The 27,741-nt window shown below is 43.1% G+C and overlaps 1 protein-coding gene across 5 annotated transcripts in view; it reads left to right on the top strand.

Moving 5' to 3' along the window:
* Positions 1-27,741, top strand: part of OCA2 (OCA2 melanosomal transmembrane protein) — a 335,403-nt gene that overhangs the window by 40,315 nt on the left and 267,347 nt on the right. For all 5 annotated transcript variants that reach the window (XR_010121073.1, XM_055278476.2, XM_055278475.2 and 2 more), the window contains exon 3: positions 25,300-25,398. Coding sequence is in view for 4 of the 5 variants with exons in the window: in XM_055278476.2 (XP_055134451.1) it covers positions 25,300-25,398 (99 nt within the window). In the remaining variant the exon portion in view is untranslated. The remainder of the gene's footprint in view (positions 1-25,299; positions 25,399-27,741) is intronic.

Raw genomic sequence — 27,741 nt, 5'->3', positions numbered from 1 at the left:
AAATGTAAAGTCTAAATGCATTTCCTATTTGAAGCTCTTAGGAATCAGACTTTTTGTGCCAGAATCCTTTCTGAAACGTGTGTTCTATTTTATGCTATCAATCATTGCGACTTTGCAATGGAAGAAGTGTGTTCAGAAAAGCAATACAAACCTAAAGCATGCTTTCCTATGGGCCCTTCCTTTCGAGAAATGCAGCCACTGCCTCTGCTGAACAAGGAGGGGGGCCTGAGAGGGTGCACTAACTGCCCGAGGTCACGCATGCACCAGAGGCAGGGGGCAGGCAGCTGGGGCAGGGGCCACCCCGCTGGCCTACGTCCCTGTCCCCGTTGCCTGGCTCTGAGAGAGACACTCAGCGTTGTGGTACTCATTAAGGGTCTAGCACCTGAATATCCATATAGTGTGGAGCCCTGTCGAGCTCACCCTGGCAGGGACTTGCAAGGGCAGGGATAGGAGCGCATCATGAGCCCCACTGGGGTGTCACATGGACAGCCCTGGAGGGTGTGGAGCCCAGCAGTGATGCAGGTGTCACCTGGGAGCCACACTGCCATCCTCCACACACATATGTCCACTGCTGATGCTTTCCTAACGACTCGCTTTTCAAAGAGCAGTGGAAAGAAGTAAAGCAGCGTGCCCCCACGTCACCCCAAAGGACAGGAATGCAGTGTGCCGTGCAGATGTCCCTGAGCAGGGAGGGTGACCGTTTTCCCAGTGCAGGGTCCTACATCTTGACAGGTGTTGGGTTTGGCTCCCAGCCAGTGAGTCCCGGACAGCCCGTCTTGTTCCTCCTGTGGACAAATTTTCTTGGGGAAGACTTAAAGTTGCACAAGCAATAGGAACATCTCCCATCCAGCCAGAGGTAGAATTTTGTCAGGAATGCCAGTGCCCAAGAAGAGAGGCCCCTGTTAGTGGGAATTCTTGAAAAATCATGGCCAAGTGGACTGTTTCATGTCAGACTTCTCTGCATATGAAAACGCTGTTTCTACATGGGAAGCACACAGGCAGGTCCCATGGTGGGCTGGGCTGTGGAGCAAGGCTTTCCCTCTGGTTACCCAGACTGAACTGGCCAGCCCCCAATCAGCGTTGCAGGCAGTTGTACAGCAAGGTGGCCAGAGCCCAGGGCCACGAGTCTCCAGGGGCCCCTGGAGTGCAGGGGACCAGGGGACGGTGTCCTAGGAACAGACACTGCTCTGGGTCTGCTCTCTGTCCTCTTGTGTCTCTCCTTTCTCTCTGGCCTTTTCTGCTCCACCAGTCAGATCCCGGTTGAGTTCTGGAATCCCAGGGCTCCTGGCAAGTCCTTGAGGACCACTTGCTGTCTCCTCCGGAGATGAGCAATCCATGCTGGAGAGCTGGGGTTTCTCTGCATCTGAAGCAGGGGTCAACTGGGGTTCCTGGCTTCCTCTGTCCTGCTGCACCCTGAGGATGGTCAGGCACCTGGGGGTGGGGGACATAGGCCGGGGAGGTGTCCCTGATGGGAGGTGGCCCTCGGGGAGGCTGCAGGTGAGGGAGCTGGCCTTCCCTGCTCAGGTGGGCTTGGCTTCCCGCTGGCCATACCCATTCACTTGAGGAGGCTGGAGCACCAGACCACTGTGATGTGGCCTGGGAGGGGCCAGGCCCCATGGCATTCCACACATAGCTTTCTTAAGCCTTGGAAAATGTAAGGAAGACACCCATTGAGGATACCACCCCAAACAAACCATCTAGGAGTACACTTCCATGGATGTTCAGGACCTACATGAAAGGCCAACTCTGCCCAAAGCCCTCCAACTTCTGCAATGAGTGGTTCTCAGGGGAAACAGCACTGAAATGAAAGCAACCCTGGCAGAAGTCTCAGTGCAGTTGCTTTACAACCTGACGAGATTTCTTTTGCAGATGAAAGTTTTGGGGAAAAATGCAAGCGTGAGATCAGATATATGAAAAAACAAATAGGTGAAGAGAAACACGAAAAACGAGAAGGAATGAGGGAACTTTGTCCTGTAACTGGCCACATTTTATATAATGCCACACCAACACAGGAATAACAGGAAAGTCCCAGATACAGGTGTATGACAAACTCAGCAAACCCAACCTCTTAGACGACTGCAAAAGTGTGGCTCATGCATGTTATGAAAGTGGACACACATTTAGAAGGGAACTGATATGGTTTGGCTCTGTGTCCCCACCCAAATCTCACCTTGAATTGTAATAATCCCCACATGTCAAGGGTAGGAACAGGTGGAGATAATTGAATCACGGGAGTGGTTTCCCCCATGCCATTCTGGTGATAGTGAATGAGTTCTCACAAGATCTGGTGGTTTTGTAAGGGGCATCCCCCTTTGCTCTGCTCTCATTCTTCTCTCTCCTGCCACCATGCGAAGAAGGACATGTTTGCTTCCCCTTCTGCCATGATTGTAAATTTTCTGAGGCCTTCCCAGCCATGTGGAACTGTCAGTCAATTAAACCTCTTTTCTTTATAAATTACCCAGTGTCTCTGGCAGTTTTTTATAGCAGCATGAGAACGGACTAATACAGTAACAAAAAGTTGCATTCAGTTTTTTGCCAAGATAAATCCTGGACTTAAGTGTAAATAACAATAACGTAAGAGTACTAGAAAAAGTGCATGTGAATAAATCCTTATGTAATTTTGGGAGAGGAGTATCTCTATGGCAGCAACATAGAATTGTCTTCATGAAACGTGATGTCTTGAGGTCTCAACATTTGGGCCCTGTGCCAGGGCAGAGCCAGCCAGGCTCTGGAGCCAATCAAGATGGGTGTGGGAGGTGTTGCCAGGATCAGAAAACACGCTGAGGTGGGGCTCCTCTTCGCCACAAACATGCTGCTGTGCCTGCAGGAGCCATTTGGCCATCTCCAGAGGACCAGCCCACACATGTACATAGCTATTCACACACATAAACATGCACTTTATACATGTATGCATACGTATCCACACAGAGTTATACATGTATACATGCATGCACACATGGTTATATGTGTCCACACACATTTATACATGTATATATGCATACACACATATACATACACACATATATACATATATACATGTGTGCACACATACCCATACACACATATACCTATAATACATATATGTACAGTATTTGTATACATACACACATTTACATGCACATGCACATATATACATACACGTATTTACACATATATATATGCACTTACACATACCCACATATATACACGCACATATTTATACACATACATATATACACATTTACCCACACACACCCACACTCACATAGCGATTTCTATCTTCTATTACTCTGGACCCTCATGAGTTTAGAAGGGGGTGAGCCAGGGTGGGGGATCCCCAGACAGCTGTCCACTTGCCTGTGGGGGCAGTGGTTGGGAGCAGATGACCTGAGCTCAGTGGGCTGCCACTTTTGCCAGGTACTGGTCTTGTCATTCTAAGATGAACATAACAACAATTCCTGCCTGTGGTTGCACTGAGCATCGTGAGACAAAGTGCCCAGAATAGGTTCAGCTAGTTGCAAGAGCAGAGAGTGTGATCTTGTGCTGGGAGGCCCTCTGAGGTGGGGCCTCTGAGGTGAGGTCCCCCTCTTTGAGGGACCTCATGGGCTGGGGCAGCATGTCTGGACTCTGGACTCTGGGGGCCTCATCAGCAAGAGCCCAGGCTTGTTTTGGGAGTCTGGAGGGAGGTGGCCATGGTAGTAGCCCTGAGTGGAACAGCTGTGCCCAGCACAGTGACCATCTCTTGGGCAGTGTGGGTGATGCCTTGAGAAATGCTTGGAATCAGCCAGGGACACTTTGAGGGCCTAATGTCTGGCACAGGGGCTGGGCGAGGGTTGTGTCACTGTGCTTTGTGATGAAGGAAGAGCACCTCCCCCTTGGTCAGGCTATTGAGGTTGGGGGGCGTTTCCTGGTCGCCTCTGCCCTCCCACACCTCCTAAGAGGCACCTTCCTTCCCAGGTGTGTGAAAGTGAACGTGGCTGTCTTGTGCCCTCCATGGCCCACCCGTGTGGGTGCTGCCTGGAGATACACACCATGTGTGTACCAAGGAAAGGTACCAATGACTGTAACGATGACTCTGTGGCCGCAAGCCTCTCCAGCCAATTCTTTGGTGATTTTCTGATATCAGTATACTTACATACACAAGCAACTGAGGCTATATCAGAATTGCCTTTCAGTCTCGCTTTTGAAGGTGGAATCCCATTTAATATTTTCATTCCGATCTACGTGAAATTCAAACCTGCCTTGAAGACTCACCTCAGATTCCCTCTGTGAAGCCTTACCTGGCAGCATAGTCATCGCCATCGCCATCCCTGTCTGCTTCTACAGTCTTCACCTTGCGTTATACTTGCTCACAGAGTCTTACGTGCCTTAGCAAGGGGATAGGCCAGCAACTCACCTGTCCATTACCCCCTTCCTAGAACAGCACCTGGGCCAGTACCCACTGAGGAATTATTGGTAACATTCTGATAAAATACAGAATTGCGAAATTTAACATTTCTCAATTTGGAATTTTGTCGAAGCCTGTGAGCTTGCTTAATGCGGGGCATTAGACCTCTGTGAAAATGCAGAAATAGTATTCTAGTATTACATCGTATCATAGTATCATTATTTGCTTTGCATCTATTCACAGTTTATAGGGTATCTGATGGGGTGGAATTATTTTGGGGTTTTATGGATTTATTCTCATGTTTCCCCACCAGCTCCTACTGATTTCCCTTTTTAACTTGTGGATTTGCATTTGGGTTGATTAGCTCTGAGGCCAGCAATGCTCAGAGCTAGACTGAGGTTGATCCCTGCATGATTCCGAGTTTGGAAGGGTCATGAACGGCCTCTCAGCAGAAGGCGTGATTATTTTTATCTGTGGCTGTACTGTAATTAGAACACAGCTGTGAGAGTTGGTAGTTTACAAGTTTCTAATGAGCTATTTCCTTCCCCAATCACATTAGTTGGGGAGTTAATTGGGTCCATCTGGTGCATAATTCACAGTATCTCTAATATCTGTGATTTTATAAGCCTGTGGCGAACTTGGACTCTTGATTCACAAGGGGGAGTTTTGGTGCTTGAGTTCAACGGCAGAGTTTAGTGAAATGCAGGGACAGCAAAGCTGAGCTGGGGCTTTGCAGGAAACATGCCCTAGGAAGCAGAGCCACTGGATTCCAGCGAGGTGGTCAGGGCCATTCAGCACCCCAGCCAGCCTCAGGGATCTGGTTCCTGAGGGGAGTCACTGATCTGTGGGTTACCCGGCCAGGCCCAGCCTCTGGTAGGAGGATCCTCTCCAGCTCAGTGAAGCAGAGGGGGGTTAGACAGTAGCTACAAATGCTGGCTTTCTTCTCATGATGAATGTATGTTCCTGATTTTTTTGCACAATAGTGTGCTAGAGGGCACAAGGCTATGGGAAAGATAACATAGGGCATATCTATAAACTCCTGGTCACATGAGGATGAAATCTGACACAATCAACCAGTGCCCAAGTATCCCAGGGTCCTTGCCTGCACCCTTCGGACACTACACCTGGTCTGGAGGCTGGGACAGGAGGATTGCTTGAGTCTGGGAGTTGGAGGCTGCAGTGTGCCATGGTCTGGCCTGTGAGTGAATAGCCACTACACTCCAGCCTGGGCAGCCTAGTGAGACCTGTGTCTATTAAAAAAAAAAAAAGAAAAACGGCCAGGCGCAGTGGCTCATGCCTGTAATCCCAGCACTTTGGGAGGCCAAGGCGGGCGGATCACCTGAGGCCAGGAGCTTGAGACCATCCTGACCAACATGGAGAAACCCCATCTCTGCTAAAAAAATCAAAGTTAGCTGGATGTGGTAGCGCATGCTTTTAATCCTAGCTACTCGAGAGGCTGAGGCAGGAGAATCGCTTGAACCCGGGAGGCGGAGGTTGCTGTGAGCAGAGATCACACCATTGCACTCCAGCCTGGGTGACAAGAGTGAAACTCTGTCTCAAAAGACAAAACAAAACAAAACAAAACCATAAGGGGAAATGCCTGTAGATTTCCCAACTGTAGTTCCTGCCCGGAAGCATGGCATACTGCACAGTGTGGTGGCACCAGGAGCCAGTGAGCCAGGGTGTCCTTTTGAGGCCAGCGCCCTCCACAACATTCTCTAAGTGTGAGAAAACTTGCCCCCTGGCTTCAACACATCCCTGTGGGAAGACCTGCAGAGGTCCCAGCCCCAGAGGCCTCCAGGCAGGGTCCACCCGCATATGGGTGGGAGGTAGGCACAACCCAAGTCACTATGCTCTGTGCAGAGCCACACATGCAGCCCAGCTCCGAGTGGCTGTACTGGGGTGGAGGCCAGTAGGGGGTGCAGGGCAGAGGAGGAGTGCTGCAGGGCAAGGATGGGGCGGGATGGGTGAGATGGGGGCGGAACCGGTTTCATTTTCCCTAGTGGCACGAGGGAGAGTAGCACTGACTTCTCAGGATCTGCTCCTGACCAAGAGCCACTGCATGCCACGTGTTTTACCTGCACTCGGCATGGCTGTGTGGCCTCATGTCCAGGAGAGAATAGTTCTGCCGGCAACAAGAATGACACAACAATCATCACGAAATGGATTAAAGACAACCTGAGGTGTATGAAGCAACAGGTGTGTATTATGTCTGTCTCCTAGATGAAGAGGATGCGTGCGTATGCTTATTCCCATGCTTTCCCACCACTGGAGGGTACTGGTCTTTTTTTTTTTCTTTTTTTTTCTTTTTTGAGATGGAGTCTCACCCTGCCACCCAGGCTGGAGTACAGTGGCACGATCTCGGCTCACTTCAACCTCCGCCTCCCAGGTTCAAGTTATTCTCCTGCCTCAGCCTCCCGAATAGCTGGGATTACAGACGCCCACCACTATTGCTGGCCTGCTAATTTTTGCGTTTTTAGTAGAGACGGGGTTTCACCATGTTGGCCAGGCTGGTCTCGAACTCGACCTCAGCTGATCTGCTTGCCTCAGCCTCCTAAGAGGGTGTTGATCTTCTCCTTTTTTTCTGTGAAACAAGGTCTTGCTCTGTTGCCCAGACTGGAGTGCAATGGTGCAATCAAAGCTCACTGCAGCCTGAAACTCCTGGGCTCAAGCAATCCTCCCACCTCACCCTCCTGAGTAGCTGGGACTACAGGCATGTGCCACTACACCCAGCTAACTTTTAACATTTTTTTTCTGGAGAGATGGGATCTTGCTATGTTGCCCAGGCTGGACTCAAACTCCTGGCTTCAAATGATCCTCCTGCCTTGGCCCCCCAAAGTGTTGGGATTACAGGTGTGAACTACCACCCCGGCCCAATTTTTTCAATTATTTTTAGTGTGGAAAAAATATATATCATATAATCTACCATTTTAGCCATTTTTCAGTGTACAATTCAGTGGCATTAATTACATTCCTAATGGGCAACCATCAACACTAATTCTAAAATTTTTTCATCACTCCAACTACGAACTCTGTGCTCATTAAGCAATAACTCTCCGTGTCCTCCTCCCCACAGGCTCTGGAACCTGCAATTTACTTTCTGTCTCTGTATTTAGCTTTTGTAGATATTTCATACACGTGAACTCATGCAGCATTTGTCCTTTTGTTCCTGGCTTATTCATTCAGCATGATGTTTTCAAGGTTCACCATATTCGGCATGTGTCAGCATTTCATTCCTTTTATGAGTAAATGATGTTTCATTGTGTGTATATACCATATTTTATTAATCTTTTATTGATAGACATGGGTTGTTTCCACATTTTGGCTATTTTGAATAATGTGGCAATGAATATTGGTGTGTAAATATCTGAGTCCCTGCTTTCCATTATTTTGGGATATACATCTAGGAGTGAAATCGCTAGATTATGTGGTAACTATGTTTAACTTTGTGAGAACCTGCAAAACTGTTTTTCGTAGAGTTTTCCACACTTTGCATTATTACTAGCAGTGCATGAGAGTTCCAGTTTCTCTATATACTCACCAACATTTATATTCCTTTTTTTTATTCTAGCCATCCTAGTGAGTGTGAAGTGATATCTCATAGTAGTTTTGCTTTACATTTCTCTAATGACTAATGATGTTGAGCATCTTTTTATGTGCTTATTGGCCTTTTGTATATCTTCTTCGAAGAACTCTTCATGTAATTCTTTCGCCCATTTAAAAATTGCATTGTATTTTTGTTGTTGAGTTGTAGGAGTTTTTAAAATATTGGATACTAGACCCGTATCAATATATGATTTGCAAGCAATTTCTTTAATTCCCTAGGTTGTCGTTTCACTTTCTTGAGAATGTCTTTTGTTCTCTTGTTTTTGAGACAGGGTGTTGCTCTGTAACCCAGGCCGGAGTGCAGTGATGTCATTATGGCTCACTGCAATCTCTGTCTCCCGGGTTCAGGCCATCCTCCTCAGCCTCCCAAATAGCTGAGACTACAGGTATATGCCACCATGCCTCACTAATTTTTGTATTTTGGGTAGAGACAGGGTTTCACCATGTTGCCTAGGTTGGTCTCAAACTCCTGAACTCAAGCGATCTTTCTGCCTTAGCCTCCCAAAGTGCTGGGATTACAGGCATAAGCCACCATGTCCAGCCCTGAAATGTCTTTTGAAGCACAAAGGATTTTAATTTTGATGAAGCTCAATTTATATATATTTTTTCTGTTGTTGCTTGGGCTTTTGGTGCTATAGCTAAAGATCCATTGCCAAATCCAAGGTCATGTTTGTTTTCTTTTAAGAATTTTATGATTTTATCTTTTAAATAAATGATCTATTTTGAGTTGATTGTTTTATAGGGTGTGAGGTAGGGGTCTAACTTCATTCTTTTGCACATGGAAATCTAGTTATCCCAGTACCATTTGTTGAAGAGACTATTTATTCTCTGTTGAATGGTCTTTGCACTCTTGCCACAAAACTGGTTGGCCATAAGATGCATGAGTTTATTTCTGGACTTCCATTTGTATTCCATTGGTCTATACGTCTATCCTTATGCCAGTGGCACATGATTTTTACTACTGTAGCTTTGTAGTAAGTTTTGATATTTGAAAATGTGAGTACTGGAAAGTTGTTCTTTGTCAAGATTGTTTTGGCTGTTCAGAGCCCCTTGAAGTTCCATATGAATTTGATGACCAGCTTTTACATTTCTTTGGAATTTTGATAGGTGTTGCACTGAATCACTTTGGATAGTATTAAAATCTTTATGACATTAAGTCTTGTTATCCATGAACATAGGGTGTATTTTAATTTATTTAGGTCTTCTTTAATTTCTTTCAGTTATGTTTTACAGTTTTTAGTGACATGTTTTTTACCTCTTTGTTAAATTTATTTTTAGCTATTTTGTTCTTTTGGATGCTATTGTAAATGGAATTGTTTTCTTAATTTCCTTTTTCAGATAGTTTATTGCTGATGTATAGCAACACAACAAATATTTTGCATTGAAAACTGTACTTGCAACTTGATGAATTAATTTGTTAGCTCGGTAGCTTTCTTGTGGATTCTTTGGGATTTTCTACATGTAGGTTCATGGGATCATGTCTGCAAATGGAGATATTTTTACTTCTTCCTTTCCCATCTGGATGTCTTTTATTTCTTTTTCTCGCCTAATTACTCTGGCTTGAACTTCAAGTACAATGGTGAATTAGCAATAGTGAAATCAGGCATCCTTGATTTGTTCCTGATCTTAGGGGGAAAATTTTCAGTCTTTTACCATTGAGTATGATGTTAGCTGGCTGTGGGTTTTTCATACATATCCTTCATCATGTTGAGGCAGTTCTCTTCTATTCCTAGTTTTCTGGGTAATTTTCACCCTACTCCCAGAGAGCTTATGCTTAAGATGGAAGATGGCAGGAAGACATAACCAGTGGGGGAAGAAGCCTAGACCACGTGTTTCCCTGGAGTCTCTCTATATGACATGAAGTCTGTCTGTATGTCTTAATGGACATGAAGTTGACAATGTTCAAAGGATGGTGCCATGGACAGATACTCATGCCAAGCTGGAGAGGTCCAAATTCATCCTCTATGCCAGTGTTTCTCATAGTGTGGTACTATATCAATATCTCCTAGGTGTTAAAAATATAGCTCTTTGAGCCACACTCTCTTCCAAATCAGAATCTGTGGAGGAAGACTCTAGGAAATTGTCTTTGAAGTAAATTCCTCAGGTGATTTGACTGTGGCCTTATTTTTGGAAACCACTGCTATAGGTCATGGTGGGAGAGAATGAGGTGAGAATGGTGTTTTGGGGAGTCTGAAGTTTGTGAGATGGCCTGGGATATAGGCCAGGGCATGTGTCAGGGCCTGACCAAAGAGAGGGATGCACAGGCAGGCACGGGAGTGTGTGCTGGCAAATTTTTTCGCAGAGGGGAGTCCAGTGATCTTTGGATTGTTCCAGATCTAGAGTTGTTCCCAGTAATTCTAGGATCCCAAAGTTTTCAAAGGGGATGACAAGAGGGAAATCTTGAGCAGGTGGCTTTTAGGAAAACATTAATTCATTTTTAGGCATGTCAATTTGAAGTAAGAGTAAAGCCAGGCTTGTGGCTGCCTACCCTGTGTGAAGAGGCACAGCCTCTATAAAAGGAATAACCCCAAATTCCCATCACAATATCAGTTCATTTCTTGCTTGTATGGATAAAGTCCACTTGGCAGTGTGGTAGTAGTGCTGTGGTCATTATTAGCACCAGGATGATAGGTACCCTGTCCTGTTGTTGTCAATGCATGGTTGGTTGCCCCTTCTCTCCTTTCCCCCTGCCTGCTGCCCTGGGATATGACCTCTAGGGACTTCTTAGAGCTCCCTGGTGGCTTCTGGCTGGGTTCAGCCCATGGGGCATGGTAGGAGATGGAGCATGATGTGACTGGGGCTCTTATTTCTTTAGTCCTCCCTTTCCTGTCCTCTCAGAAAGACCCTTGTGGCTGATGTGTCCTTAACAAGAGACCTCCATTCATCTCAGAATGGCTCTTCTGCAAGACTCTTTTCTTCTGGGTTCTGACAACTGCTTCCTCCCTTTATCCCCTTCAGGCCAGGGGTGGTAACAGATCTGCTGTTCCTAACCCCATCATACTGCACATGTGTTTTCCCTACACTCTGCCTACACTTTTGCAAATTTTCCCTTTATTGAATCCTCCTTGAATTATTCTGACTTAGTGAGCCGCCCATTTCCTTCTGGTATCCTGACTGGTAGAATAGCTTCCAAGATGGCACTATGGGTAAAGTCCATCTGGAGTGTGGAAGAAGAGAGAGGGTGGATGACGCACAGGAAGAGAGAGCCTGGAGTGTCATCCATCATGTCCTCCTCTGGCCACTATCTGGGACTTGGTTCTGTGGTCCCCTGAAATGGAAGTGGTAGGACACATGGCCCCTAACCAGCCAGCCATCTCATAGCAGCAACTCCACACCGAGCAGCTGCCCTGGTGAAGAGCTGGTGGTCTGTGTTGCAGGAGGGCGCAGTTCTCAAGACTGGGGGTCTTGGTATGAATATTCAGTATCCCTTAACCTGATATCACCAGAATATTTTAGGTGTCTTAAGAGTGATGATAGCACAACACCCTGTTTTAGAGACTAGTGTATATGAGTTTGGAGGAAACTGTGACAGATAACTAAGAAGTAGTTTTTAGAGAGAAATACTGGATTTCTCTGTAAAATACTGTAGCCTGGATTTAAGTAGTTCTGGCATTTTCTGTGCTATGTGCCAGGTGCTGTGCTGGGAGGCAGTTACATAAGCAAGTGGCCCTGATATGTTGAGTTAAATGTGGTAATGGTGAGTGTGAGGTCCAGCCAGGCAGAGGGTGTATGAGCCCCAGCTCCATCAGAGGAAAATGGGTCTGCACAAAGGAATGGAGGGTACCAGAAACACCACTGACAGCTTTGTAAATGTACACATTCCTTCTTCTTATCATTAAAAGGTAATTGGCAATTGAAATAAAAATAATCAAAATGAAGTGTGCATCTCATATCACATATAAAAGTGTGACACCAGTGATACAAAGGCTGAGGAGAGAAATGGAAACACACTCTTCTTGTATGTGAACCACGGTGTACCGTAGAGGTAAAGTGTTGTATACTGTATATGTGTACATACAAGTATATATTCCTATTGTATGCTGTATAGCAATGGGTATAATATCATTTTCAGTTAGACTGTGGGAAGTTAAAGATGTATACTGTAAACCCTAAAGTAATACCCAGAATAAAAAAGAGTTATAACTAATAAGCCAATGAAAGGATAAAATGGAATCATACAAAATAATTAATGCAAAATAAGGTGGAAAAAGGGAACAAGGAACAGATTGTCAAATAGAAAACAAGTATCAAGATGGTAGATTTAAACCTAAATATATTTCTGATCACATTATATGTGAATGGACTTATTATCTCAATTTAAAGGTAGACGTTGTCATATTGGGAAAGAAATCAAAATTGAACTATATGCTACTTATAAAGGAACCCATTCTAAGTATTAAAAGCATTCTAAGTATTAAAATAACATATGGAGATAGGTTAAATACAAAAATGAAAAAAGACATACAATACTAAAACTGATACTGTCCAAAGAAAAATGGGGTGTCTACATTAATATCAGAAAAAGTAGGTTACAGAGCAAAGAATATTACTAGGGACAAAGAAGGCCACACCATAATGATACAGGGGTCAATTGATCAGAAGGGCATAATTCACAGTGCATATGGACTTAGTAACAGAGCTGCAAAATACACGAAGCAAAAACTGATAGAACACAAGAAAGAATCATAGTTGGAGATTTCAGTACCCCCTTCTCATTAACTGATAGAACAAATAGAAAATCCTGTAAAGCCATGACTTTTTCAGATGCCTGTAGCACGTGGCAGGGATAATTGCCATCTGCAGAGAAATGTGCTATTATTCACTGTGGCGAGTCTCCAGGCTGTGTATGTGTCAGGTCCATGCCAGGCCACTGGGACAAGAATCTCCTGGACAAGCATCCTGGACAAGCATCCTGGATAAGTATCCAGGAAGGCTAGTGATTTTCAAAGAAGAGCTTAGGAAATATACCTAGCCACTGTGGCACTGGCAGAGTCTACCTAAGAACATGAGATAGGGACAATGTGCCATCTGCCTCATGAATGCTTTGCCACCTACTATCATTTCAGAGAATGCCCTTGAATGTTTCATTGATTTCAAATTAGATATTGGTTAGAAAAATTTTTTAAAACTATACTTCCCCCTTTTTATGTGGGATATCACTGTTGAGCAAGTTGTACACATACACATATATAATATGGAAAATGTTAACACAAGTTGTAAAATGGTCTTTCAGAGAGCTGTCTACTCTGGCAAAATGGAATGAGCTCAGGCTTCATCCAATAACATATGGAGGTACTGTCTGCCCATCTGTGTTCCTGTTGACATTGCTCAATGTTTTCCTTTCCGGGACTCAAGCATTCATTGGTCTTTCTGTGAAAGTATGGCTATTAGGAAAAGATACAGCTTTTAACTCATGGCCTGCACACCATTCATTAACATGAAGAATCTTATCTTTCTTCCTTGAAAAGCATAGCCCATCTGGTTTGTTTTGGGAGGAGTACACTTCTGTGTTTTGTGCAATAAAAATGATTTATCTCTTCAATAACCAGCCCAGTCACAAGCCCATCTAATGTTAATAATTAATTTTGGGGCTTTCCAGCTAACTGGAGTGAATGTTGGTCTGATTTCTTCCCTCGGGTTTTTTCTGCCTGAAAACAATCTTTCCAATACCGATTTCTTTGCACACTGGGCTGAGATTTGAAAACCTGCTTAATTACATGGCAGTGGTTCTCTAAACAGGAGTCTTTCACGTTCCATCCATGTGCTTTGAAAAGGAAGGATTGCATCCTATGTCTGAGGAATTACTTAAGCCCAAGGATGGAATGTTCTGTTTTACTACCTGTGTATAAGCCTCAGAAGAAATGGGCACCAATCTTCTTTATTGTGATTTTTGGACATTTATTGAGCGATCACCAGTTTCACAGCAAGCTGGATAGAAACAGCCATGCATGTTTGGCTTTATTTCTGGTATGTCTACTTCTTGTGACTCACTGGGCTCAGGCACTACTCTACCATCTCTCCCTCTCTCTGTTGAATTGTAAACTTCAAAAATCGTACCACTAAGCCCACTAGCTGTTTAAACTACTTTCCTTATGGGAAAGGACAGTTGAAATTAGACCTTAAATACACGTGATGTTCTTACATCCAAGTAATCCTAAAATTCTCCTGTAAATATTTCTCAGTGAATACCTCTCCAGGCTTTGGGCCATATGATTATACTTTTTTGCCAATTATTAATATCCATTTATATTCAACATTTCTTGTGTTAACTGTCCTTACAAATTCTCTGGAAGCATTTTTAAAACAGTTTGTAGACATTCTCTTAAAAATATTAATTTGCACCATCTGTAATGAAACTAGTTGTTCGAACAAAGGTTAACATCAACCCTAACATATTTTCCAACTAGGAGGCACTGCTAGGATTGGTGGAGTATAAACAAATAAAATTTTATTATGTTGGCAGAGAGAGAAAGTGAAAAAACCTTTCACTTGTAAAGACTGCATTCTTTTAATCCCTTTTTCTACTACTATTAATATATAATGTACAGGGCATCTTGGTTTGGCAATTCATTTGAAACTTTAATATTCCTATTAATACTCACTTTCCCTCCAAGTCCCTTAATTTTTAGAAAGCATTTTATTTATTTATTTATTTATTTACTTTGAGACAGAGTGACACTATGTCACCCAGGCTGGAGTGCAGTGGTGCAATCTTGGCTCACCACAACCTCCACCTCCTGGGTTCAAGTGATTCTCCTGCCTCAGCCTCCCGAGTAGCTGGGACCACAGGTGTGTGCCACCACACCGAGCTAATTTTTTTTTTTTTTTGTATTTTTAGTAGAGATAGGGTTGTGCCATGTTGGCCAGGCTAGTCTCGAACTCCTGGCCTCAAGTGGTCCACCCACCTTGGCCTCCCAAAGTGTTGGGATTACAGGCATGAGCCACCGTGCCTGGCCAGAAGGCATTTTTAAAATAAGAGTTTCTTCATTTCAGCGAATAACTAGAAATGATAAGTAGAAATGATTAGTTTTCATCTTGTATTTCAGAGTTTCAGTACAGTCTTTCATCCCATCATTTCTTGAATTCCTATTTTCTATCTATCTCTGTATCATTTATTTACTGTGCAAATTTCTCATTTTCAAGTTGATAAGTTGATTCTTCCTTTAAAAATAGCATGTAATATTTGATCTACACAAAATAATATATGTAACATATGGATAAGTTACGAAGTTTAGTTTTTACAAACCCCTGTATGCTCACCAACCAGTTGTTCCTCTCTTACCCCATCTCTTTGCTTCCCAACATGGAGACTTCTCTCTGGAATTGTGTATTTAAAATTCCTGTGTGTGTACGCATGCCTCTCTCTCTCTCTCATCTCACACACATTCTCTCTTTCTGTCTAAAACCAAATAAATTTATCCTAAACAATGTATTCTTCAGTGTTGCTTGGTTTTGAGCCTTATAAAAATTGCATCCTGTATGTATTCTTCTATTTCTCTTCATGCAACATTATGTTTCTAAGATTTATCCATATTGATTTGTTTAGCTGTAGTTCATTTATTTCCACTATTGTGTGAAATTCCATTGTGTGAATATACCATTGTGTGTTGATTTTGTATCCTTCAGCTATGCTGAATTTATTAATCCTAATGGTTTTAAAAAATTGAGTCTTTAGAGTTTTCGACACAAAAAGTTGTGTTGTCTACAAATAGAGATAATTTTACTTCTTCCATTCCAGTTTGGATGCCTTTCATTTATTTTTCTCCCCTAACTGTTCTGGCTAGAACTTCCAATACTACATTGAGTAGAAGTAGCAAAACAGGCATCCTTACCTTGTTCCTAGTCATAGGGGAAAAGCTTTCAGTCTTTCACCATTCAGTGTGATGTTAGCTGTGCGTTTTTCATAAAGTCTTTATTATGTTGTGGTAGTTTCCTTCTATTCCTAGTTTGCTGACGGTGTGCATTTTTTTTTAATCATGAAATGGTGTTAAACTTTGTCAAATGTTTTTCCTGCATCAGTTGAGATGATCATGTGTTTTTTTCTTTACTGTGTTAATGTGTATTTCATAGATTGATTTTCCCATTTTAAGCCATCTCAGTATTCCAGGAATAAATCCCACTTAATCATGGTGTGTAATACTTTTAATATGCTGCGGAGTTTGATTTGCTTAGTATTTAGTATTTTGTTGAGGATTTTTGCATCAGTATTCACCAGGAATATCGGTTTGTAGTTTTCTTATAGTGTCTTTGTCTGGCTTTGGTATCAGGGTAATGCTGGCCTCATAGAATGAGTTAGGAAGTTAGGTCTCATAGAATGAGTTTGCCCTCCGTTTCAATTTTCTGGAAGAGTTTGAGAAGAATTGGTGTTAATTTTTCTTTAAATGTTTGGTAGAATGCACCAGTAAGGCTATCTCATCCAGGGCTTTTCTTTGTTGGGAAGTTTTTGATTACTGATTCAATCTTTTTACTGGTTGTAGGTCTATTCGGATTTTTTTATTTCTCCATGATTCAGTCTTGGTAGGTTGTGTGTACTTAGGAATTTGTCCATTTCATCTAGGTTATCCAATTTTGGGGCATACAGTTGTTCATAGTATTTTCTTATAATACTTTTTATTTTTTAAAAATTGGTAGTCATGTCCCTGATTCCATTTCTGATTTTAGTAATTTGAGTTTTTCCTTAGTCAGTCTAGCTAAAGATCTGTCAATTTTGTTAATCTCTTCAAAAAACCAACTTTTGGTCTCATTAATTTTCTTTATTTTTAAAATTCACTACAGATCTCCTCTCTAATATTTATTATTTCTGTTAGCTTTTGAGTTTAGTTTGTACTCCTTTTTCCAGTTCCTTATACTATAAAATTAGGTTGCTAATTTGAGATCTTTCTTCTTCTTTAATGTCAGCATTTACAGCTATAAATTTCCCTTTTAGTACTGCTTTCACTGCACCACATAAGTTTTGATGTGTTATGCTTCATTTTCATTTGTCTCAAGGTATTATATTAGTATGCTAGAATTGCCATCACAAAATGCCAGACTGTGTGGTTTAAACAACAGAAATAAATTTTCCTCACTGTTCTTCAGGCTAGAAGTCCAAGGTCAAGGTGCTGGTATGGTTGGTTTCTTCTGAGTCCTGTCTCCTTGGCATGCGATGGCCCCACTCTTTCTTCCTCTTCACATGGTTCTGTTGGTGCATGTGTGCTCCTGGTGCCTCTTTGTGTGTTCAAATTTCCTCTTTTTTTTTTTTTTTTTTTTTTGAGATGAAGTCTCTCTCTGTGACCCAGGCTGGAGTGCAGTGGTACAATCTTGGCTCACTGCAACCTCTGCCTCTTGGGTTCAAGCAGTTCTCCTGCCTCAGCCTCCCAAGTAGCTGGGATTACAGGTGCGTGCCACCACACTTGGCTATTTTATTTTTAGCAGAGATGGGGTTTCACCACGTTGGCCAAGCTGATCTTGAACTTCTGACCTTGTGATCCACCTGCCCTGCCTCCCAAAGCATTGGGATTACAAGCGTGAGCCACCGCGCCTGGCCAAACTTCCTCTTCTTATAAGGACACTAGTCAGATTGGGTTTAGATCCATCCGAATGGCTTCATTTTAACTTAATCATTTCCTGAAAGACCTCATCTCCAAACACATTCACACATTGTGAGGTACTAGGGGTTAGAGCTTCAACATAGGAATTTCAAAGCTACACAGTTCAGCCCATAACAGGTGTTTTCTAATTCCTCCTTTGATGGATTGGTTAAGAGTATGTTGTTTAATTTCCACATTTTGGTGAATTTTCCAGTTTTCCTTCTGTTATTGATTTCCAGTTCATTCCTATTATGATTGGAAAAGATACTTGGCATTACTTCAAACTTTTAAAAATTGTTAAAACTTATTTTGTGACCTAACATATGGTCTATCCTGGAAAAAGTTTCATGTGCACATTAGATAAAAGTGTATTCTGCTATTGTTGGGTGGAGTGTTTTGTATATGTCTGTTAGGTCAAATTGGTTTATAATGTTGTTCAAGTCTTCTGTTTTGTTACTGATCTTCTGTCTGGCTATACTATCCATTATTACCAGTGGAGTATTGAAGTCTTCAACCATTATGGTAGAGCGATTTTTCCCTTCTGTTCTGTCAGCGTTTGCATCACATATTTTGGAGCTCTAATATTTGGTGCATATTATTTGTAGGTGTTATAACTTCTTGGGAATTGACTCTTTTATCATTATATAATATTTTTCTTTGCCTCTTTTAACGGTTTTTGTCTTAAAGTCTATTTTGTCTTATATCAAGATAGCCACCCCAACTCTCTTTTGGTTACTACTTGCATTGAAATATATTTCCTCATCCTTTCACTTTCAACCTATTTGTGTCTTTTGATCTACAGTGAATCTCTTGTAGACAGCATATAATTGAACTGTGTGTATGTGTGTGTGTGTGTTTTAAAATCCATTCTGCCACTCTCTGCCTTTTGATTGGAGAGCTTAGTCCATTTACACTGAATTTGTTTAGTTAATTTTCCATTTTGCCAACTGGCTTTGTGTTGGGTCAATCCTTCATAATTGGCTGGGTGTGCCTTGAACCTAGAGACCAGCATGAGGTGAGTGCTTACAGTCTTCTCAGATGTTTTCTGAGCATGCATCTTGCTTGATCATGTTTGGTTTTTTTCAGTTCTTCAGTATACCTTTCAATATTTTAATTTCCCAAAGAGTCTCATTCAGACTTCTCCTTGGTGCCTTAGATGGACTGTGGTCTATCTTTACCCATAATCTCTTTCCTGAGAAGTCTGTGAATCTGTACTCTTCCTGTTCTGTGACTCTATCTCCTGAAAATGTTTGCATAGGGCCACTATGCAAAGCTGTGCTGAACTTTGCACTGTATTTTTTTCTGTTACGTTACACTTAAAGGGCTGACCTTGCTCATACAGAATGATGCCAGACTCCCACAGGCTCTGACTGTACACGGGTGAGGAATCATAGTCTCCTTCCAAGCCTTCTGAAAAATTGCCCATGAGAGCTGGCAGCTTCCCCACTCATGTTTCTTCCTCAGATCTGCCTTCTGTCCATGGGAAACATGTTTGGCTGTGTTCTGCATAGTTGCTTTTGGGGTAAACCTAGCCTTACCACTGCCTGCTAGTTTGCTTTTTCCTCCTGGAAAGGTAGCTTGGGTCAGTGAAGCCAGGATGAAAACAGGCCACAAACAAGAGTCCCTGTCAGAGACAGGGAGAGAGAAAGAGAGAAGAGAGAAGAGTACATAGGGATACAGAAAGAGAAATAGAGAAGGGAGGAGATAGGGATAGAGAAAGAGAAAGAAACAGAGAGGTGAAACTTTGCTAGTCAGCCTGCTGGGCAGAGGGGGTTACAGGAGGGCTGGGCTCTGCTGGCTTGCTGTGGCTCCCCATGACTGCTGCTCCATGTAGAGTACATCTGTACAGAGGGTACCGTGCCTGGCACAGTCCTCAGGCTGGGATGTGTTGCCTCCTGGTGGGAGGGAAGGGCTGGGGGATGGCATCGGGTGCTGGACACATGTTGGCCCTGCCCTCAGCAGCTGGGAGCCTATCCTGAGTCTCACTTGCTCCTTTTAAAATGAAGATAACCTTCAGGGTTATCATGAGGGTTAAATGAGATAAGAAAGGTGATAGCTTCAGCAAGAGCCTAACATAGAAGGTACTCGCTTAAATGACCATGGTTGTTATTAATACTCATCAAATAAAATCCTGGTAATAATATGGTGGGGAAAAGGCCTTTTGTCTACAGGATACTTGAGAGATACTGTCAAGTAATTGGGACAGAGAGTGAAGGGCCCCAAGTAGAAGGCCTAAACCCGCTTCTGCTGTCTGCAGCCTGTCTCTTGCCCTGGAGATACTTCCCATGAGGGACCCCTCCTGGTCACTGCTGCATAGGCTCTGTTACAGAGAAGACCTCATTGCTCAGCTTGGTTTTCCCACAGCTGATCTCCAATGTTACCACCCACTGGGGTCCTTCCCATTACAGACCTCCTGACCTGGGTGTAGAGGGACCATCAGCTGCCTTCCTGCCCTCTGACTTCTGCTTGATTTATTTTGGTCCCACTCCCAGTCTGGCCCTCTCTTGATTTATCTTGGTCCCAACTCCCAGGCTGGTCCCACTCCCAGCAGCTCTTCTACAGGGCTCTGCATGGCTGATGCCATCTGCCACCTGGCCTCTGTCCTGATTCCTTGGCTCTCGACCTTCCTGCCTGCTCTATGGTCTTCCTGAGTGGTGCCTGGGAAAGAGCCTGCATATGACTTGAGCAGACATCCCTTGGAGAATCTGTGCATGTGAATTTGGTCATGCACAGGTTAAGGCAGTGAAAGAACTTTGCATTCCTTGTTACTGGCTCTGTATCATCTTGTCCAGCAGAACTGACCTCAGCAATGGCTGCATAAATGGTGCCTATGTGGCACGGGGCCTAAGAAACGACTGAGGGCAAACCTCTTCCTCCATCCCTGGTACCCCGATCACCAACTCCCCAAACTGTCATTTGCACTAACCATTGTCTCTTTTTTGGCCTTTAAAAATGTAAATTCTCTTAGAAGTGTTCATATGTTAGGTACTCAATATTTTCAACATTTTTTAGCTCCTTTTTTGTCAATATGACAATATAAGCGTCATAGGGCTGTTAAGTGTTTTGATCTAGAAAGAACCAAGGGATCTAGGTATGAGGAAACTGTTGAAGAAGAGGGCAGAAGAGGCAGAGGCATGGGCAAGAAACCGTTTCCATCTCACAGTCTGGCATGAACCTGTCTTATTAATAATCATGGTAGCAAGGGTTCTTGACAATGGTGGATCTGCCTCAGATCCATCAATTCTGGCTGTTTAAAACTTACTGTTTGAGGGTTTTAAACATGGCTAATATCCAGGACTGGTGGGGATAGCAGTTCCTGCCTGTAACTGAATCGTGGAGTAATGGGGACAGGCTCTATTCCAGCAAAAGGACCATGGGCACCAAGAAACTTCTTGATCCAGTGACCTCACTTCTAGGAATCTATCCTAAGGAAATAATTAAAGGCACACACAAAGACTTGTCTACCAGGACTCACATAGTGTTTGTTATTTACCCAGGTAAAAAACCAGAAATCCCCTAAATTTCCATCAACAGACAGATGGTCAGGCATAATTTGATGATCCATGTAATGGAATATGATGGCTGACATTAAAAATCACATTGTAGAAGAATAGCTAATATGTGATAACCTGTGAAATGCTAATGAGATAGCTGAGCTGAACAATTAGAGAACAAGGCAATTTGTATATGTGAATATGTGTATGCGTGAATGTGTGTCTCTGCACTCATATGTGTGAATCTGACCTAAAAATATTCATTTATATGTAGGAAAAAAACATTGAAAGGAAATTCTCTAAATGTTAACATTGGGTATCTCTGAATTATAGAATTATGTACAGTTGCAGTTGTTTTATGTGTTATCTTCTGTAATTTCCTTTACAATAAGTATAAATGTATAGGCATTTATAAGCATATAAATGCTTATAAATGTATAGGCACATAGGGATTTTGTAAATGTGTATACAGAGTTTGTTGAGACATGGGGAAATCAGACAATGTGGAAATTAGTAAAACTAGACAGTGCCCAGTCTTAGAGTGAAGTCAGAAAAATGTCAGTGGGATTTCTTTTTTCAGAAGAGGAAAAGTCAGAAATAATATAGATCTCATCAATATTTTCTACCTTATTGAAGTCAAAAGGAGAAAAAATTGGGCTTTCAGCTTTGTGGACCACCATTTTTATTTTCAACCTCTGGAAAATGTTTTTGGGCAATCCTGCATCTTCTCTACATGTGATCTGTGAGCTCTCTGGGTCACAGGCCAGGGATTCTATCAAGCAACAGGGCCCCAAGGCCTCCTTGGTGCTTCCCCTATTTGCAGAGAGGAATGGATTTGGAACATTGAAAATGGTATCTGGATGGTGTTAAGTTTAACTTGGAATAGCCCAAAGTCTCTTTAGGAAATTTCCTGGTGAAACTCATTTTATTTTTGGATTTTTAGAAATATAATTACATAAAAAAGCTCAGAAACAATTACCTATATGCTTAACTACAATTATAAAATACTTTGTGTACACAAAGTGCATAAATGTAAATGTTAAACAGTAATAAAAATCAGCCAGATATGGCCACCACAGAGAAGATAAAATGGACTTTGGATTTCTCCCCATTTCTAATTTTCCTTCTTAGTGGCAAGAAGGTAAATCCTCCACATTGTGCAATGTGGTGCTGCTGTGGGCTGTTTTGAGACCCCGTGGGCCATGCTTTCCAAGGAGCAATAGCGCCTCCACTCTCCTGAGCACTGTCCTCTCATCAGAGGGTCAGTATTGAGTCTATAAACATTACTGATTTAATGATTTAGAAAACTTGTTTTATTTGAGTTAAAAAGCCAATCTCATGCAAAAAAGCTATGATTACTAGGTTTTAACCCATTCATTATTAAGTATGTATGTATGTATGTATGTATTTGTTTTTGTGACAGGGTCTTGGTCTGTTGTCTAGGCTGGAATGCAGTAGCACAACCTCAGCTCATTGAAGGTTTGACCTCTCAGGCTCAAGCAATCAATCCTTCCACCAGCCTTCCCAGTAGCTGGGACTACAGGAGTGCACCACCACACCCAGCTAATTTTTGAATTTTTTTAGAGACAGGGTTTTGCCATGTTGCCCAGCCTGGTCGTGAACTCCTAGGCTCAGGCAATCCACTCACCTTGACCTCCCAAAGTGCTGAGATTACATGTGCGAGCCACTGTGCCTGGCTCATTATTGAGTATTTATTAACTTACTTTGAACTGGGTGCCACGTACAGTACCAAATAAAACAAGATGAAAACATGGCAGCCATTCTTAAGGAGCTCACAGTTTAATGAACCTTAGTGAATCAGTATCCACAATCTATCTTTATGTTTTCCATTTACATCTCCTTAGTTAATGTAAGAAAACCAAGGGTTTTTGTTTCTTTTTTAAAACGAGAGGGTCTCCTCCAGGCTGGAGTGCAGTGGCTCCATCATAGCTCACTGCAGCCTTGACCTTCTGGGCTCAAGTGATTCTCCTGCCTCAGTCTTCCAAGTAGCTAGGACTACAAGTGTGCAACACTACGCCCAGATAATTTTTTTTTTTTTTGAAATGGAGTCTCGCTCTGTCACCTAGGCTGGAGTGCAGTGGCGTGATCTCTGCTCACTGCAAGCTCCACCTCCCGGGTTCATGCTGTTCTCTTGCCTCAGCCTCCCAAGTAGCTGGGACTACAGGCACCTGCTAGCACGCCCGGCTAATTTTTTGTATTTTTAGTAGAGACGGGGTTTCACTGTGTTAGCCAGGATGGTCTCGATCTCCTGACCTTGTGATCCACCCGCCTCGGCCTCCCAAAGGATAATTTTTTATTATTTTTATTTTCCATAGAGATGGGGTCTTGCTATGTTGCCCAGGCTGGTCTTGAACTCATGGCCTCAATCGATCCTCCCACCTTGCTGGGATTATAGGTTTGAACCACCATGCTCGGCCTTGTTTTCTTTTAATCTACATTGCATGACTGAGAAAATGGAAGCCCAGGGTCAAATAACGTGAGGGAGGTCACCGTCTTCGTAACACGCAGCTCTCCTAGACCATCCCAGGGAGCATCAGAAAACATCTGGTTGTTTGGTCCACTCACTGTGACATTTTCTAAATGTGCCTAGGGAGTTACAGTTACAGATTTATAGATATGGGAAACAGGGGCAGGAGGATCTCAACTGTAAGCCAGTTTGAGCAGCTAAAAGCATGCTAATTATTAAATCTCTCGGGCAGAGAGATTCTTCGAAATCTCTCTACCTTCATCTGGCAAAGTTAATGCACCTACTTTATAATTCTCTTTCCTGCCATGCTGACCTCTACTGGCCGTTAAGCCTCTGAGGAGAGTCCTCTGTCACCTGTGTTCTCCATGCTAAGTGGCCCAGTGCTGCCCAGAGATGATGCCCAGCAGATACTCACTGGCCCCAGGCAGACTCCTTTTCTGACTTCCCAGAGACATGGTGCTGGTGTTAGACACAACTCAGGGGCCCATGTTTTACTCATCCACAGGAGTCTTATTGTCTGTCTCACAGGTGAATGCTTGAATGAGAAGGAAGCAAGCAAAAATATTTTTCTTAAAATTTCTTCCTTTGTTGTGCATTTGTGATCAGAAAGAATTACTGTTATTTCCCCAGCTGAATGTTTCATAGCATCTACAGCATCTCTACCTGGCCTGGGATCCTGTAAGAAAGGCAATGCATCAGCATATAAAATGACATATTCTCAGTGATCAGGAACGAAAATTATTCCTATAACTTCTCATGGAAAGCTGGTTGGCTTTTAACATGTGTCCTTTAATGAGGGTGACCATACATGCCGGTGGACTTAGTTGTGGCTGCGCAGTTACTTCCTTTTCCACAAACTCCTGATTTGAATGATATATTTATGGTGGTCTTTCCATATGGCAGGCAAGCCATTGTGGTGGAGGACCATCCTGCCCAGTGCAAACCTTTGCTTCAGTTGTGGCTGCTGTTCTTGGAGAGCTTCCTCCTTGCCATTCTGATTGTCGTTTCATTCCAACCCCTTGGTCCTGACTTTTGCTGATTGGTCTTCCAATGGACACCATTAGGATATTTTAAATGTGAACTGCTTGTGATTTTAGGAAATAGAATTTTCTGCCTACAAAAGGGCCAATGAGACTCTGAATTTTTTTTTTTTTTTTTGAGACAGAGTCTCGCTCTGTCACCCAGGCTGGAGTGCAATGGCGCGATCTTGGCTCACTGCAACCTCTGCCTCCCGGGTTCAAGCAATTCTCTGCCTCAGCCTCCGGAGTAGCTGGGATTACAGGTCTCCAGCACTATGCCTGGCTAAATTTTTTTTTTTAGTAGAGACAGGGTTTCACCATGTTGGCCAGGCTGGTCTTGAACTGCTGACCTTGTGATTCACCTGCCTCAGTCTCCCAAAGTGCTGGGATTACAGGCGTGAGCCACTGCGCCCATCCCTCTGAATGTTTTTCTTGATGAGAAGCTCTGCATGAAATAGCAAAGGTGGCCTGAATCTCCTGCTAATGCAAAAGTGAGCCTGAAAGTGTCATCCCATAGTATTTGGTCTCCTGTGCGAGTTTCTGCTATGCATTTTCAATTGAGTTGGGGAGGAGAGGTCTTTCTTATGGTGTCTTCTAAAACTTCAGCTTTTTACAATTCAGACAGACCCTTAGGCAAATTTCCTTGTAAGATTTATCACTGAATCTTGGGCACATTCTTGAATCTAGCGCCCAAGTGCTGGGAACACATTCATTATTTCTGTGTTGGTGATTCTGTTTCCTTCCCTGTCTCTTTCAGGTCTCACTCTCCTTTACCCCAGATGTCCAGCTCTAGGTCTAAAGATTCCTGCTTTACAGAAAACACTCCTTTGCTGAGGAATTCCTTACAGGAGAAAGGGTGAGATATTTTCCCCCTCATATGAAAGTAAGAGTTTCTGAGCATTGCACTTCGTACGTATGCTGGAGAACTTCTTGAGATACAAATTTTTACTGGACGTGTTTAACCTCTGCCAGATCCTTGACAATTTATTGTAGTAGATGTTCATGATTCTGGTGGTTATATTCTGTGGATATTAGTTTCCAGATGGCCTTGAGCATAACCCTGCAGCAACTGCACAGCACACACGCACGCTCATGCATGCACAAAGCTCTGACGGGCTATCTTACCAGGCTGGGGTTTCTCAGCTAGAGGTGAGGTTGGCATTGTCTGGAGACACTTTTGGTTGTTACGCTGAGGGCTGAGATGCTTCTGGCATCTAAAGGTAGAGGCCAGGGATGCTCCAAACACTCTGCAATGCACAGGACAGCCCCCACCACAAAGAATTATCCAGCACAAATGTCAGTAGTGATGGAGTTGAGAAACCCTGTATATGTGTTTCACAAGAAAACTCGATTTCCTGCAAACTTGCAGGTCCTTTTTGGGCACAAATCAGGGTGGTTCTGGAATTGCCTGAGGAGAGCTGACCTGGATGGTAAGTTACAGATGCTTCCTTCTGGGACGAAGGGCCTCGGGCCAGGCCTGCAGCCTCATCTTCTTTTCTTTCTGCAAACAAACCACCAGAAACCTGAGCCTTCTGCTCCATGTTTCCTGGCTCCTTGCACATCGAAAACTTGGTGACATTGTTACTGTCAACCTGAAATAATAAAAAATATCAGAACCCAGTTTAAAATTATTTATTCAAGCACAAAGCTGAGGATAGCCATTTGGGAAACATAGAATCCAAAGGAATGGGATCAGTGCTCAAAAGCTGAAAAGTTAAAGCCTTATTCTTATCCATATAGGCAGAAAACAAAGAAATGTAGGACTACATTTTCCATACATGGCTGGTTTATGAGTTACAACAATTTGATTAGTTACAGCTTCCTCCCCCCCCAATTTAAAAGAGTATATTTGACATTCCATGTTAGACAATGTGATAGTCATGAGGTCTTTGTGTGAGAGAAGAAAGAAGGAAGTTAATCTGTCAATGAAGATCAACAGTGAAGAGGGAAGGGGTCTTCTCTGGTGCCCGTTAAGTCTTTTACAAAATTTTACAAAACAATGTAGGTAAGGAAAAAGGCAAGTCTATAATCAGAGAAAAGAAGGCCACAGCTGCCTCTTATGTGACTCATCCCATAATCGCATTCTTTTAAGACTCAAAATAATTTGAAGTTTCAACAGCTTTGATTTTGAATCACCTATTTTCACATCATGGATTCTCCTTTCCCTGCCCACTGATGGTGTGTACCTGCATTGACAGGCGGGCTGCTGTGTCTCCTTCACTCACCTCTGAGCTTCTGAGGAGCTGCCGCCTCTCTCCCCAGCCCAGTCTGCAGCCAGGGCAGGGAACAGGGCTTCGCACTTTAGGGGTGCTTGCACGCCATGTGCATTCCTGTCCTCAGCCTCCAAATACTCTGGCTCGCGGGATTTGGATGGTATGCAGGCATCTGGATTTATCATTTCTCAGTGCAGGGATGATTTGTTCACATGAAGCCCTTGACTAGAGGAAACTCCTTCCCTCTCTGGCTCTCCAGGGCAGTCAGTCCTACTCCTGTCAAGGGCATTCAAATGTCACTTCCTTTGAGAACCCTTAGTTGTCTCTGCTCCACCCGCCAAGAATCAGTGCTTCTCCTGTGCTCTCAAACACTACATTCATGCCCTTACTTCCAAACTAGCCCTTGTGCTATCTATGGTTATGTCAGCGAGCCTGTCCCCTCTTCATCGTACATCCTGGCACCTAGTACAGTCCCTGCCACCAGCCCTTCAGTGACTGGATGGGTAAGGAGTGTAAGCTGAGGCACTTCCACTGACCCAGCTGCTTCAAGCTTCTCTACTGGGGGATAACTTAATTCTCTTCCATTGCTCCTAATCAATAACTTTTAAGACAAAGACTTTACACACCTATTCCCTTAATGCTTTCTCTTGAATTACTTGGTAAATTGTGAAGGCCTGTGACATTTTAGAACTTGCAATTCATTGGAAAACCATTAATGTGTAAGCATTTTTTATGGCATGCAGACCAGAGACACGCCCTGGGAAGATGAACTGGGGCCTCATGTCACAAAAACCATTTCAAGGGAGTAGAACATGGGTCAGCTTTGCTTACAAAACGTTTTCCTTTTCTCTTTTTACATGAAGCTAATTAAGGTTTGGTGGTAGGAATGTCTTTTTCATGCTTTACTTTTATCAACTTTATTTTGTTGTAGTTTTAATTTGATCAAATGGCTTATTAGGATAATATCCATTGATTTACATATTTTC

This window comes from Symphalangus syndactylus, chromosome 5 (assembly GCF_028878055.3).
Source record: "Symphalangus syndactylus isolate Jambi chromosome 5, NHGRI_mSymSyn1-v2.1_pri, whole genome shotgun sequence".
Classification (NCBI taxonomy): domain Eukaryota; kingdom Metazoa; phylum Chordata; class Mammalia; order Primates; family Hylobatidae; genus Symphalangus; species Symphalangus syndactylus.
Note: the sequence above shows the minus strand (reverse complement) of the source record. Positions and strands in the feature narration are given on the sequence as shown.